This window comes from Rattus norvegicus, chromosome 7 (genome assembly GCF_021556685.1).
Source record: "Rattus norvegicus strain SHRSP/BbbUtx chromosome 7, alternate assembly SHRSP_T2T, whole genome shotgun sequence".
NCBI classification, from domain to species: domain Eukaryota; kingdom Metazoa; phylum Chordata; class Mammalia; order Rodentia; family Muridae; genus Rattus; species Rattus norvegicus.
In genome coordinates, this window is record NC_141540.1 from 26,041,652 (window position 1) to 26,056,594 (window position 14,943).

General features: G+C 44.0%; 1 protein-coding gene across 1 annotated transcript in view; it reads left to right on the forward strand.

Annotated features, from left to right (window-relative positions):
• Positions 1 to 14,943, forward strand: part of LOC148004569 (ubiquitin-conjugating enzyme E2 R2-like) — a 69,430-nt gene that overhangs the window by 42,050 nt on the left and 12,437 nt on the right. Inside the window, exon 3 of the mRNA XM_087559464.1 lies at positions 2,598 to 2,684. Within this exon, the coding sequence (XP_087415590.1) occupies positions 2,661 to 2,684 (24 nt within the window). The 5' untranslated portion in view covers positions 2,598 to 2,660. The remainder of the gene's footprint in view (positions 1 to 2,597; positions 2,685 to 14,943) is intronic.

The following is a 14,943-nucleotide window of genomic DNA, read 5'->3' on the forward strand; positions in this document are numbered from 1 at the left end:
GTGCACGCGCGCTCTGACTAGGGTAACTTTGAACATAGTTTTAGGCAGTAATTTTCAGCAAAAGCCACGAGGAGAACTGTTTACATGATGGCCCTGCTTCAAATTAGATAAATAAGACATCTCTCAGAAAGTAGAGGTTTTTAGAAAACTTGTAGAAGGGGCAGATAAATGACAGTTCTCAAGAGTGGGATGTGGGTGTCATGTGGTTTGAGCAGGTTCTCTCCAGTGCCTGCCCACACACCGACATCCCGCCCAATCATAATTTTTTATATTGAATTTATAAAATATTTGTTGTAAAGCTTTTGCAATAGCAGATTGGACTAGACTGAGTTGTTCTTTGGAAAGGCCTGCTCTCTTGTGACTAGCCTCTAGAAAGAAGGCCAGCCCTTCTGTCTTGACCCCCTGAGTGCGTGTGTCACAGATGTGTGCTGCCAGGCCTGGTGTTGGTTATTTCCTAGCCCTGTGAAGTAGCTGGTCTTTATACAGCGTTTTCATTGCTTTTATGATGGAACTCCTAAGGCTCCTTGCTTTGGATTTTTGAAAAAGATTTTTTTTAAATTTTTTAAAAATGTGCTTCTTCTTTGTTTGTTTGCTCTGCTGCACGTACACCTGCATGGCAGAAGAGGGCAACCTTACAGAGGGTGGGAGCCACCATGTGCTTTCTGGGACTTGAACTCAGGACCTCTGGAAGAACGGCTAATGCTCTTAACCACTGAGCCATCTCACTAGCCCAGTTTATTTTATTTTATGTATATGAGGGTTTTACCTGCAGGTATGTCTGAGTACAACACAAATGCAGTGAGGAAGTCTGGACAGAATGTGAGATGCCCTGGAACTGAAGTTACAGACGGTGTGAGCCACCTGAGTGCTGGGTACTGAACCCTGGTCCTCTGCAGAAGCCGTCAGCGCTCTAACCACTGAGCAGTCTCTCCAGGCCCTTATTTTATATTTCATAATATTTTAAATATGAATTCTGGCCAAGAACATATATTGTAAGATATTTATCATACCAAAAGAGCAAGGAATAACCTAAATATCCCAAGGTAAGAAAACGACTTTTTGAAAGAAAGAATTCCTGTGTTTGGGTGAATACCCATAATCCTAGTTAGTACATGATGGACAAGAGGACTGCAAACTGGAGGCTAGCCTTGGCTACATAGATAGGTATAGCCTGGTTCCAAAAAGGTTTCATCTCTGTGTGTATAATCAGGTTATGTTAACATTGATAACCACACTCAGAACATTGCTCTATTTGTTATAAGATATGGACTACATCATAAACTGGGTATCTTTTTGGAAAGGGGCCACATTAATCTATGCACAGTTCCAGTTTTATTAAGTAATCACTGCCCAAACAAGTGCTTACTTTTCTGTAGAGTCTAAAGCAGCACCAGGCTGGCTTCAACTCACTGTGCCAAATGCTCAAGTTACAGATGTGTCCCACCTGGGCTAGCTTTTTGTGGTTTTGAGACAATCTTTTTTTTTGCACCCCCTTTCTGTTTTGAGACAATCTTAAGTAGCCCAGGCTGGCCCAGCATAAGAATATTTTATAATTAAAAAATGTTTATGATGTGATACAGGCAAAGCAATATAGAATTTCATATGTCTACATGCTAAAATTTCCTTTTGAGTCATCTTTTGTTAACATAAATGCACACATTGTGGTACATACATTGTTATACCTTGTTGGTTTTTGCCTCTCTATTACCCACATTTCAAAATTTTCTTCTTGTCAGTTCTTCAAATTGAACTTAGGGCTAAGGAGTGAATGCTAGGGAAGTGTTCATTACTGAGCTGCATTCAGAGCCTGTTCAAAGAAAGTGTTAAGAGTAGCCAGCTACTCAGCCGGCTCATGGTTAAAAGCACTCATTGCTCCTGCAGAAGACCTAGGCTTGGTTCCCAGTTCCCATGAGGTGGCTCACAGCCATTCATAACTCCAGTTCCAGGGCCTACTCTCCCTCTCTGACCTCCACAGCTACCAGGCTCACATGGTACGTGTACACACAAACATCCAGTACATAGATAACACATTTACATGTAAGTTTCAAAACCTTTATTTAGTGCTGGGAGATGCGTATGAGCTTGAACTATGAGCTTTGGAAGGTAAACTGGAGTCTCGAGGCTCGGTGTGGGAGGGGAAGTGTGTAATGAAAACCCCTGGAAGGAAAGGATGTCCAAAGGGGGCAGCAGCATTGTTTCTGATTGGGGGGATAATGTTTGCATGATGGCAATAAAAAGAAAATGTATTGATTCTGTAATCTTTACTAGAAAACCGTATCAGTTGTTTTGTCTGGCATAAGAACAGTAGCCAGAAGATGAGGACGGGTGTGGCTGCAGAATGCACGTTTGTATGCCGTGGTCTGGGTCTCTCCTTCCTGGCAGCAGCAGCCTCAGCACTGGGCACAGCCTACCTTTCATTCTTCTGGGTTGGGGAATTTAATATCAGTATTTGATGAGATGCTAAGAGAACATGCTAATAACTAGAACATACTTTATTCTTATTAGAAAGGAAGTTTGTTTATTTGGGATATAAAAGAATGAATTATTAGGCAAATGAATAATGCTTTGTTTATTAGCATATCGTCTTTCTCTTTCAGGCACGTATTAAATTTCCTATTGACTACCCATATTCACCACCTACCTTCAGATTCTTGACCAAAATGTGGCACCCCAACATCTATGATGTAAGAGACATTGTCATAACTGTCTGGTTTTGTTTTTTCAGATTAGTTCTTTAACAAGAGGTTAGGGCTTTACCAGTCAGGGCCCTGAGTCTGATCATCAGCACACAGAAAAGAAGTGGTTTGGACTAGAGGGGAGGGCTTAGTGGTAGAGCATCTGCTTAGCATGCACAAGGATCTGGGCCCAGTCAGAACACCACAGCCCCCGCCCACCTCTAAAGTAGATTGGATATCTCAGAAAAGTGTGTTTTGCTCTAACTACAGGGAAATATTCATGATTTTTGCACTCCTACTTTGTAGTGTCTGGTTTAATGATAATATGTAGTAATTATAATCCAGTTAAAGATTAAGCCTTAGCAGCTTACTAATAAGATTATAATGCTCGTGTGTTAACATTTGCATTTTAAAAGTTTAATAAAGTCATATAAATGTATTTGTGTGTGTGTCCCTAGCCCTCATAATGAGGGTTACCTGTTGCTGTGCGCAGACTGGGCTTTTGGGGCGGAGAACTTATCCACTTGATTTGGACTGGCTTCCTGTCAGGGGTTACAGCTGAGCATTCGAGCCTCTTGGAATAAATCCAAGGTGAGGTTCTTCTGTGAACAAGCTAATGTCCTGAAGACAGCATTTCTAGGAGAACTGGTGGTTGAAACATGAAACATACTTAGCTTCGGGCTGCATCCTGACAGTACTGGAGTAATCTGTGCATTACCCTCTCCTGTGAGGTGTCTTCATTGCACTTCCTGGTTAATTTGGGTTTGACACAACTTTCCTGATGGATTTCAGGCTGTCTTTCATTGTCCTCGGGGCTTCCCAAGTGGGTTCTGGGCACGCACAGTTTTGTTTTTGTTTTTCTAGCTAGAATACACAGGACAACAGTGATGTGTGGTTACCTCTCCAGAAACAGCGCCTGTGATATTCTCTTAGTATTTAACATAATCATAACACTAAGGCACTGCATGAAGGCTCAACCAGAACAGGCGCCTGCCACCAAGCCTGGCAGCTTGAGTTAGTTTCCAGAAGCTGCATGGTGGAGGGAGAGAACTGACTCTTCAGAGTTGTCCTCTGGTCTACACACACCATGGCACCTCTCCCCCAATAAATCCAGACGTGTCAAACAGCAAAAGATGGAGTTCGAATTGTGGTACCCCACACACACACACACACTTAATCCTAGAAGAGGCAGGTGGATCTCAATTGGAGACCAGTCTTGTCTACAGAGAGAGCTTTGGGATAGTCAGGGATACACAGAGAAACCCTGTATGGGGGTGTGTGGGGATCAAACTTTGATTATAGTTTATTAAGTACTGTTATGGCCAAAAAGGCTGTAAACTTTACTGTAATAATTGTGAATTTAATTCTTTTAAAAATACTATGTTTATGAAAGATATAAAAATGAGGCAGAAACACAGAACAAAAGGAAATTTAGTTGGAGCCCCAGAGATGAGTCAGCAGTTAAGAGTGCACCCGGCTTTTGCAGAGGATCCAGGTGGAGTTCCTGTTGTTCTCTTTCGGTGTTCGAATCTCCAGGGGCGGGTACTGCAATGTCTGTAACACCAGCAATCTCATGCTTAGAACCAATTCCTCTATCTGCAGGGTTAAAGATGGATCTTTAAATACAAAATAAATTCAATGTGGGTTTGCCATCAGTGATTATACTACCCAGTATGATTCCTTTCTGCATAGGGCTGGAGAGATGACTCAGAGGTTAAGAGCACTGTCTGCTCTCCAGAGGTCCTGAGTTCAATTCCCAGCAACCACATGATGGCTCACAACCATCTGTATTGCTCTCTTCTGGAGGGAAAAAAAAGATTCCTTTCCATTTTGTCCTATTATTTACAGTTAAGAAATGTATTGGCTGCAGGATATGCTGCTGTACACTATAATCCTAGCACTTGGAGGGCAGGTGAATCTCTGTGAATTTAAAGTTAGCCTGGTTTGCTTAGAGAGTTCCAGGCCAGATAGGGCTAGATAGTGAGACTCTTTTTTTTTTTTTTTTTTTTTTTATTAAGTAGTTTTCTAGTTACATGTTTTCCTGTGCTCAAAAGCATTCAACTGGAATCTACTTGGACTGTTGTCTTTATGCAAATGACTACAAACCTTATAGATAGGATGACTTAAATAAAATATTCATTACCACCCTCACCCTACCCCACCCTAGAACCTCAACTTACAGTGCATGGGAAAGCCTGCTATCATGAGAGCCTGAGCCCAGGACCTAAAGGCTAGCTTGGACAAAACAAGCCAGGCATTTGCTGTCTGATAGTAGTGAGATATAATTGGAAAAGACATATATTTGAATCCTGGAACTGGCAAGTCATTTGTGTTAACTTTTCCGTTCCCTCTCCCTTTCTCTCCACTGTTACATTGCCAGTGCTGGACTTGAACATCCTATCCCAGCAACAGTGGGCACATCCCTGGGCCCAGCCTTCGCTCGGTGTTATTGGGGCAGCAAAGCTTCGAGCGTGAGACAGACGGAATCACTTTTCTGCTTCACTTCTTGATTGTTCTTGTTCACTGTGTTGGTTTTACTAAATCGAGTTATTCTCTGTGTGGAAGATAGAAATATCCACTATCTTATAGATCTTGTAATTTCTGTAATACTAGCTTTAATGATTTATCCTAACTAGGAATCAACTGACAAGACTAAAGATAATGCACTAGGATTTCATACACAGGTTATACTGTGGCAGTTTTATGACCTTATAAACCAGAGACGTTATTAACTATCTCATTGTTGTTAAACTCATGGACATTCTAAATATAAAATTCTTAAAAAAATTAAGATTTGGTGCACTATTTGTATGTTTTGTTCTCATTGTCTAAATGTTTTAGCCACATTAAAAGCCACTGACATAAACTTTTAAAAATGATTTTTGCAGCAACTTTAGATTTTAAAAAGGTTACATGGGGCTAGAGAGATAGCTGAATGGTTAGGAGCATTTGTTGCTCTTGCAGAAGATCCAGGTTTAGTTTCCAGCACCAACACAGTGTCTCACAGCCATGTGTCTGTACCTCCAGTTCCCGGGGATCCAGTGCCCTCTTCTGGCATTATGGACACCGAGCACACATGTGCACCACAGACACACAGGAAGTCAAACACTCATAGACAAAGTTTAAAGGATAAAGAGGTTTCAGAAACAGTTGACACTTTGGATATTTTGAGGCAGTGTCTCCCTGCATCGCCCTGGGTAATGCACACCCTCGAGTCCTGGCTTAGTCTTTCCCAGTGGTGGGAGTTAAAGTATGTACCCCAACGCTGTATCCTCACATACCCCTTTTGTTTGGTGCTCCGGGTTTGGGGAGAGTAAGACTGAGACAGGGTCTCAGTAGCCCAGGTTGGTGTGAAGTCACTGTAGTCCTGCCTCTGCCTGTTCTTTCTGCCTTCCAGATCCTGAGAATTCGTAGATGAGAGCACTGTACTCGGCTGTGGATCTTGGTCTTTTATCTTTTTATGTTTATGGACGTCTGCCTGTGTGGACGACTGTGTACCACATATGGGCAATGCCTGTGGAGCCAGAATTAAGGTGTGAGGTCCCTTGAGCTGCCATGCGGTATTGGTAATGAACCAGGGTTTTCTGAAGAGCAGCCAGTGCTTAAGGGCTGAGGCTTCTTGGCCTTGTTTTGAGACTGGCTGTTGAAAGAGCTCACTGTAGACCCTTAATGCTGTTTTCATTATCCTGCATCACCCTGTGCACGCTCATGCACACGTACACTCACACACACACACACACACACACACTCATCACAAACACTCATCACAAACACTCATCACATACACACACACACACTCATCACAAACACTCATCACACACACACACACTCACACACCTGCACACACACTCATCACACACACATGCACATACTCATCACACACACACATGCACACACACGCACAATCACACACACATGCACACACACACTCATTACACACTCATCACAAACACTCATCACACACACTCATCGCACACATACACACACATGCACACACACTCAGCACACACATGCACACACACACTCATCACACACACATGCACACTCACACACACATGCACACTGTGGCTTAGGCAGCTTCCATTCAGGGCAGTCCTGCTTCAGCTCCCCAGTGGCTGACTTACACTTGTGTACTACATTCCTCGCCCTATTTATTATTTTATTTCCCCCCAAAAATTGTCATCACTGCCCAAGCTAGTTGCTTTCTATATTGCTGTAAACAAAATACATTACAGAAGAATCTACAGATGAGTCACAGTTTGAGGGTTTGAGGGTGCAGCTCCCTGTGATGGGAGAACTCTCAGCTGTGGGGCTGCAGGTCTGTAGCTCACTCTGCTCTCCAAGGAGGCTGACATTTATCTTGTGTTCATTTTACTCTCTGGCCTTTAACAAGGACCATAAAAGGCTGGAGAGCTGGCTTTGCAGCTAAGAGCACCGACTGCTCTTGCAGAGGCCTCTGGTCTGATTCCCAGCATCCATCTGTAACTCAAGCTTCAGGAGATACAATACACTTACGTCTTCCGCAAGCACCGGCTGCACACCCAGCACACGGACAGGAAACACTCATACACATGAGAACCGCCATGGACGGAGAACTGTGCACTGTTGTTGTCCTTGTTTCTCTGTGTAGCCCTGGCTGTCCTGGAACTCGTTTTGTAGACTAGGTTGGCCTCAATCTCACAGAGATCTGCCTGGCTCTGACTTCTGAGGGCTGGGATTCGTGGCTCAGACAAGCTTTTTTCTTTCTTCAAAGGGACAAATGGTATCCTTCAAATACACATTTTTAAATTCTATTTATTATAGCTGGAGAGCAATAGTGCATCTCTTATCTCTTTAGTTTCCAGCACTCAGGAGTCAGGTGGATCTGAGTTTGAGCTCAGTCTACTCTACCAAGAGAGTACCAGGATGTCCAGGACCAAACAGACTCTGCCTTGGGTCATTTTTATTTTATGTATGTGAGTGTTTTGCCTGCATATATGCTTATAGATCGTGATCGTGCAGACATGTTAGGGCATCAGATCCCCTAAAACCAGAGAGGTGTGAGGCACTTTGTGTGTGTTGTGAGAGAAACTCAGGTCTTCTACAGTAACTGGCATTAAGTATTCATTTTTTCCCTTATTTTGGTAAAGATTTATTTATTCATTTTACATAAGTGTTCTATCTGCATGTACCCCTGTGTGCCAGAAGAGGGCATCAGCTCACATCGTAGTTGGTTGTGAGCCACCATGTGGTGGCTGGGGTTAAACTCAGGATTTATGGAAGAGCAGTCAGTGCTCTTTTAACTGTGGCGCCATCTCTCCAGCTCCACATCAAACATTCTAAACTACCAAGAGATGTCTGTAGCCCCATACATGTACATTTTTATCACATAATCAGAACTTTTTATTTTTTGAGAGAGGGTCGTAGTATTCACCTTGGCTAGCCTGGGATTCTATATAGAGAGCAGGCTGGCCTTGAACTCATACAGACCCACCTGTCTCTGCCTCCCAAGTACAGGAATTAAAGATGTATACCACCATGTCCTGCCCAGACATAATATAACAAGACTCCCATACACATAAACTTTTAAAGAGACAGGAAGGGGAAAAGGACACGGCTGCAGAGTTGTGGAGAAAAAGTAACTCGTATGGTTGTTGGTTGGGCATGTGCGTTGGTGTAAAAATTAACATGGACGTTCCTCAAAAAATTGGAACTGTGATGTGAGCTAGTTGCTTGCTATGTACCCAGGAAACTCAGGGTTAAATACAGTTTGGATCCCTGCCTGCCTACACTTCCCTTAACTTCACAACAGTTAGGTACACAACCAGGTTAGATGCCCATTAGTTGCCAATGCCACATAAACTGGACCCAGTAGGACATTTCTGTTGTTAGAGCATTTTGATGGAATCAAGAGGATTCTATCCTGGGCTTACCAAGTACCCAGGTCACATAGGGCTTTCTGTCTCAAACACACAGCAAAGTGTAAGCCCTAGCACTGAGAAGCAGAGGCAGCAGGTCAGTGCCAGTTCCAGACGTGGTGGTGCACACATTTAATCTCACTGCACCTCTGAAGGCGGAGGCAGAGGCAGAGGGAGAGGTGGGATAGCTCTGAATAGAGGCCACTTGATCTACTTGTAGAGGTCTAGGCCAGCCAGGACTATGTAGTGAGATCCTATTCCAAAACAGACAGACAGCAGAAACATACATGGGGAAAAGAAGATGTACTATAGACTCACAACAGAATATTATCTAGAAAAAAAAAAGTAAAGTCCTGTCATTTGTAGGAAAATGAGCAGAAATGAGTAAACAAAATAGGCCCAATTCAGAAAGACAAACACTTTGTTTTCTTGAGCCACTGTCGTGCTGTACACCTTTAATTCCCAGCACTCGAGGCAGAGGCAGGCAGATCTCTGTGAGCCAGCCTGGTCTACAAAGTGAGTCCAAGACAACCAGGGCTATACAAAGAAACCTTGTCTTGAAAAACAAAAAACAAAACAAAAATTTTCTCATACATATCCAAATCTTAAAAATAGAAACAGTAATCAAGCAAGAGACGGACAGACATAAAATTAGAATGGGGACTATAGGAAATAGGAAGGGAACCAGCATTAGGAAAAGAAGAATGGGTGTAGGGGGTGAATATGATCCTAGAATTAGGGTCTTTCTATGGGGCCTGAGTATTGCCAACTGCTTAAGGGTGGCTGATCAGCCAGCCCCAGGGATACACCTTTCTCTATATCAGCCCTGGGATTGCAGGGGTGCCATGAAACTCAACTCTGTTCATGTATTTATTTTTTATTTTATCTAAAAATGACACTTAGATATTTCTTTTCTTTGTTCAAAAGAAGATTTCTCTGTGTAGCCCTGACTATCCTGGAGACCAGGCTGGCCTTGAACTCATAGAGGTCTTCTGCTTTTGCCTTCTGAGTGTTGGGATTAAAGTTGTGCATCAGCACCACCTCACCACACCAGCAACAGTCAGCATTTCATGTGCACACTGGGGACTGAATTTAGGTTTTCACGATGTCACAGCTAGTGCTTCACCAGCTGAGCTCCTAATAAAAGACAACTGTAAGAGGGCAGAGAGTATTTGGCATAAATGATCCATAAATCTCCAATCAAAGTAAGTCTCTCTCTCTCTCTCTCTCTCTCTCTCTCTCTTTCTCTCTCTCTTTCTCTCTCTCTCTCTCTCTCTCTCTCTCTCTCTCTCTCTCTCTCTCTCTCTCTCTCTCTCTCTCTCTCTCAGCAAGATGCCCATAAAATTTATAGAGAAATGAGATCTAGAGGTAGGGCCAAATCAACATCGAGAGAGAAGTAGAGTGTGAAACTTGTTACCAAGGATTGAGAACGTGTGTAATTACTGGAGTTTTTGGCCTGGAACCCACACTGGCCTCTAACTCACACTCTTCCTTCCTCAGTTTCCCAAGGTTTGACATTGTAGGCAGGAATTGTGATGCCCGGTCATGACACCACACTCGTTGAGTGGTGTACTTTCTATGGCTTCTGTTGTGATAAACCACCACAGATTCCTATGAGAAGGTTTATTTGGCTTGCATCTTCTGGGTCACTGTCCAGAGAGGGAAGCCAAGGCAGGAACTGATTGATGCAGAGGTCATGGGGAAAGTCTTTCTGGCTTATATCTCAGGGCCTGCTCAGCTAGCCTTCTTAACAACCTGTCCAGGGGTGATTCCCCTTCCCCTCCAACATCCACATTAGTCAATCCTTGTCCACAGAGCAGTTGACCTCCTCCCTGTTAAGATTAGCACAAGTGGGAAGTAGCACACTTATTAATAGTTGCATTTCCATGAACAACAACAACAGATGATAAAAATGTTCAAAAGCTGCTCAGAAATAAACTCTAGAGGCAGAGGCAAGAGGGCTCCTGCAGTTGAGGCCAGCTCAGTCTGTAAAGTTCTTTAAGGAATTTCAAAAAACTCAGTAGTAAGAAGATTAACCTAGTTGAAAAGTAGCCAAAGTTAGCCACAAATGTATACTCAGGCTGAGGTAAGAGGATTAGGCCCGACTGGGCAACAACCTGTAGGAAAATACAAGGAGAACCTGACAATTATTGAATGAACTGAAGGACACATCACACCAGCCTAGGCTAGCTGCATCTGAGGAACAAGGACTGCAGATGCCACACACTGCCGGTAACGCACAGGACAGTGGACGTGCTCTTAGACAAAGGTAAACATGGGTCTCACATCTAACCCACAGTTCTGCTGTAAGGGAGAAGAAGCACACGCTGTAGGCGAGCACACAAGTGTAGAGCTCAGCACTGCGCACACCAGTGTCCCCACAGCACCAGCTCACCACATCCACGCAGGGGGTCACAAAGGAGAGGCAACTGAAACATGCAGGAAAGTGAAAGAAGTCAGAGAAAGGCTTGCATATTGTATGGTTACATTTGTATTTAAGGTCCAGGTATTCAACAGAAGAGCAAGATGGTAGTGAGAAATCTGGGGAGGTAAGGAGTGGGGAAAACACCAAGCAGAGTATTTTAAACTGGTGTGATAGAACTTGAAAGCTTCTAAAAACGTTAATTCATAGTCCTGTGAATGTACAAGCACCACTGGAGTGTGGTTTTTGTGGTGCTGGGGCACATTAATACTGATTTCTACTTCCAGCCCAGCAGTTCCCAGACTTTTCTGACTTTTTGTTTGCTTTTTTGAGTTTACTTGAAACAGTTTACTGTAGTGATAGCAGACAGATCTGTATCTCACTGTGTAAACTAGGCTGGCATGAACTTAGAGCCATTCACCTGCTTCTGCTTTTCAAGTGTTAGGATTGCAAATGTGTGCCTCCATGTCCAACCCAGTTACTCTAGCCCGCCATTGTAACATAGAATTTTAATCCCAGCACTCAGTAGGCAGAGATGAATGGATCTCAAGGAGTTCAGTTCCAGTCTAGTGTATATAGAACTCCTAGCTAGCCAAGGCATGATGATAAGACCAAAGTTTAGTAAGTAAAATTCATCTAAAGAATTTTTTTAAAGATCTACTTATTTTATGTATGTGAGTACACTGTGCTGTCTTCAGACACACCAGAAGAGGGCATTGGATCCCTTTACAGATGGTTGTGAGCCACCATGTGGGTGCTGGGATTTGAACTCAGGACCTCCAGAAGAGCAGTCAGTGCTCTTAACTGCTGAGCCATCTCTCTAGCCCTAAATTTTTTTTAAAGGGATACGTTCTTGCTTCTACAAAAGTAGTTTTGTGGCTGGGGGTAATGATGCACACTTTTAATCCTAGCACCCACTAGGGAGGCAGAGGCAGGTGAGTTTTAGGTCAGCCTGGTCCACAAATTGAGTCCAGGATAGAAATCCTGTCTCGAAAAAACCAACCAACCAACCAAAGAGTAGGTTTGTGAGTTTGAGGACAGAAAGAGACCCTGTCTTAAAAAACAATACAAAACAAAACAAAAAAACAAAAAAGTATTAACTATACAGAATGGGTTTCATACATTTCATACATGGATATAATTTTTTATCATATTCCTTCCATTACTCCCTCTTGTCCCACTTTGGTTCTCTCATTCTTTTCCTCCTTCCAGCTGCTCCTCTTTCTACCCTGTCCACTTTTTCTTGCTATTGTTGCTGCCTTGTTTTTGTTTTGGTAAATGGGTTGCATGTGGTTGCTGACAGTGCCTGGGCACCTTACTAGTGGCACCAGGATTTTAGCATTGAAGAAACTCTTCCTCCCTAACAGCCATTAACTATAAGCTCAAGGAAGGGTGGAGCTTGTTGAGTTTCTGCCCTTTGAGTGACAGGATGTTGGCAGGTGTTTTCCTGTAGGGCACATGAAAGTATTCACAGCTGCTGTGAGTGCACGAGAACACCTGCGTGTCATGTGCAGTAGTCAGCTCCAGGCTCCCAAGACTGCTTACCGCCTTGCTGACCTGTGGTTGCTGAGCACTTGAGGAGGGGTATGTAGATGCCCTGTTTGTGACTGAGGCGACAAGTTATGAGCCTACTGCAGAAGGGAGCTTTTCTGACCAAAGCTGACAGCAGCATCAGTCTGGGGCATAACTATGGTTACCTGGGAGGCAGCCTGACAGGCAGTATGTCCTCTTAACAAAGCAGCAGAGTAGTTTCCTTAGGAGAACTTAGAACTGCCTCAGCCTCAGGCTTTCAACCAGATACAGCAGGTGGTCTGGTTATTTGCTTGTTTGTAATTTCTGGAGCTGGGAAGACATTCAGCAGTTAAGAGCATGCACTGCTCTTCTGGATGACCTGAATTCAGTTCCCAGCACCCACACACTAGCTCACAGCCAGCTGTATGTGACTTCTACACCCTTTTATAGCTTCTATGGGCATTATACTCATGTGGTAAACAGATGTTCATGAAGGCAGAACACATAAAAGTAAAATGAAATTTAAAAAAAATTTACTCTGTGTGTGTGTACACCTGTGTGTGTGTGTACACCTGTGTGTGCAAGTGTGTGTGTACAGTTGTGTGTGTACACCTGTGAGTATGTACACATGTGTGTACATGTGTACAGTTGTGTGTGTACACCTGTGAGTATGTACACGTGTGTGTACATGTGTACACTTGTGTGTGTACACCTGTGTGTATGAGAGTGTGTGTGTACATCTGTGTGTGTACACATGTCTACACCTGTGTGTAATCCTGTGTGTGTGCGTGCGTGTGTGTGTGTACACGTGTGTATACCTGTGTCTGTGTACATCTGTGTGTGTGAGTTTGTACACCTGTTTGTGTGTACGTGTGAAGACCTGTGTGTGCGTATATACACCTATGTGTTTGTGTGTGCGTGTGTACAGCTGTGTGTGTGTGCGTGTATACACCTGTGTGTTTGTGTGTACACCTGTGTGTGTTTGTGTGTACACCTTTGTGTGTGTGTTTGTGTGTGTGTACGTTTGTACACCTGTGTGTGCAGGTCTGCAGAAGACAATGAGATCAGACCTACTGGAGCTACAGGTGGTTGTGAGCTGCATGATGCGGGTGCTGGGAACTGAACTTAGGTCCTATATCAAAGCCATTTCTCCATGTTATTTTTTGTCTTAAAGATTTGATTGCTGGACACTGCAGGACAGTGGACTGTGAGAGGAAGCCTAGTAAGATCGAGGTGGGCTTGAAGACCCAGGGACCCACGAGGGACAAACATTAGGAGCTTCGCCTGCTCCTGTCACCAGGCCCTGGTCTCATAGCCACAGCCTACCATGGAGAGAATTGTGGCCATCAGTCATGGAGGGTCAGTGCCTCCACATAGAGACGAGGCATCCCTAAACATTTCAGACCAAGCCAATAGCAATAAAGATGTGTGAGAATTACTCCATTGTCTGAGAGCATCTGTCACACAAGAGCTGTAACACTGCCTGGGAAGAGAACGCCCTCCAGAAGCTTTTGCCACTAGGAGCCCCTCTGCACGTCACTGTCTAGCCAGCCTTCTACTGTCTCATCTCTGCTCAGCTCCCAGAGGCTGACATGGGGACATGCAGTGGCCCCAGAGCGGCAGTCAGGCTGGGCCTGGTGTGCAGGGCACCCTTGATGGGAAAGGCCCATTCGCCGTGTTGGGGGTGACTGGTGCTCCTGGGTTCCATAAGAAAGCAGGCCAAGCAAGCCATGAGGAACAAACCAGTTAAGAAGCACCACTCCATGCCTCAGCACCAGCTCCTGCCTCCTTTGAGTTCCTGTCCTGACTTCCTCCAACAGTGCTGAGGAAGTGTAAGTCAAATAAGCCCTTTCCAGTTGCTTCTGGTCACGGTGTTCCATCACAGCAATAGTAAGACCAGCTGATTGACAGACATTTTCATACAAAGAGACATTTTCCCTCTCATACAGTGCATCCCAACTACAGTTTTCCCTCCCTCTGTTCCTCCCAGTACATACATATAATTTAAGAAATTCAAAACACACACACACACACACACACACACACACACAAACACACACACACTTTAAAGTGCTTTGCACTTGGGTGATGCCTCAGGAAAGTGATTACTGTGCAGACATGAGGGCTGAGCTCCCGTCCCCAGCTCCTGTGAGAAGCCAAGTGAGACAGTGCAGTGTAGACCTAATTCCAGTGAGGTGTAGGCAGAGGCAGGAGGATTCCTAGCTAAGCCGTGTAGTTGACTATCTTAGTGCTCAAAAAAATAAGGCAGAGAGGAAATGACATGGTGGTCACCACTGACTCCCTCACAGGGGCTACTCACACATACAAAGAAGTAGTTTGTTTAGTTTTTCTACACAGGCTTTCTCTGTGTATCCCTGGCTGTCCTCGATCTCAGAGATCCCCCTGCCTCTGCAAGTGCTAGAATAAAAAGCTTATG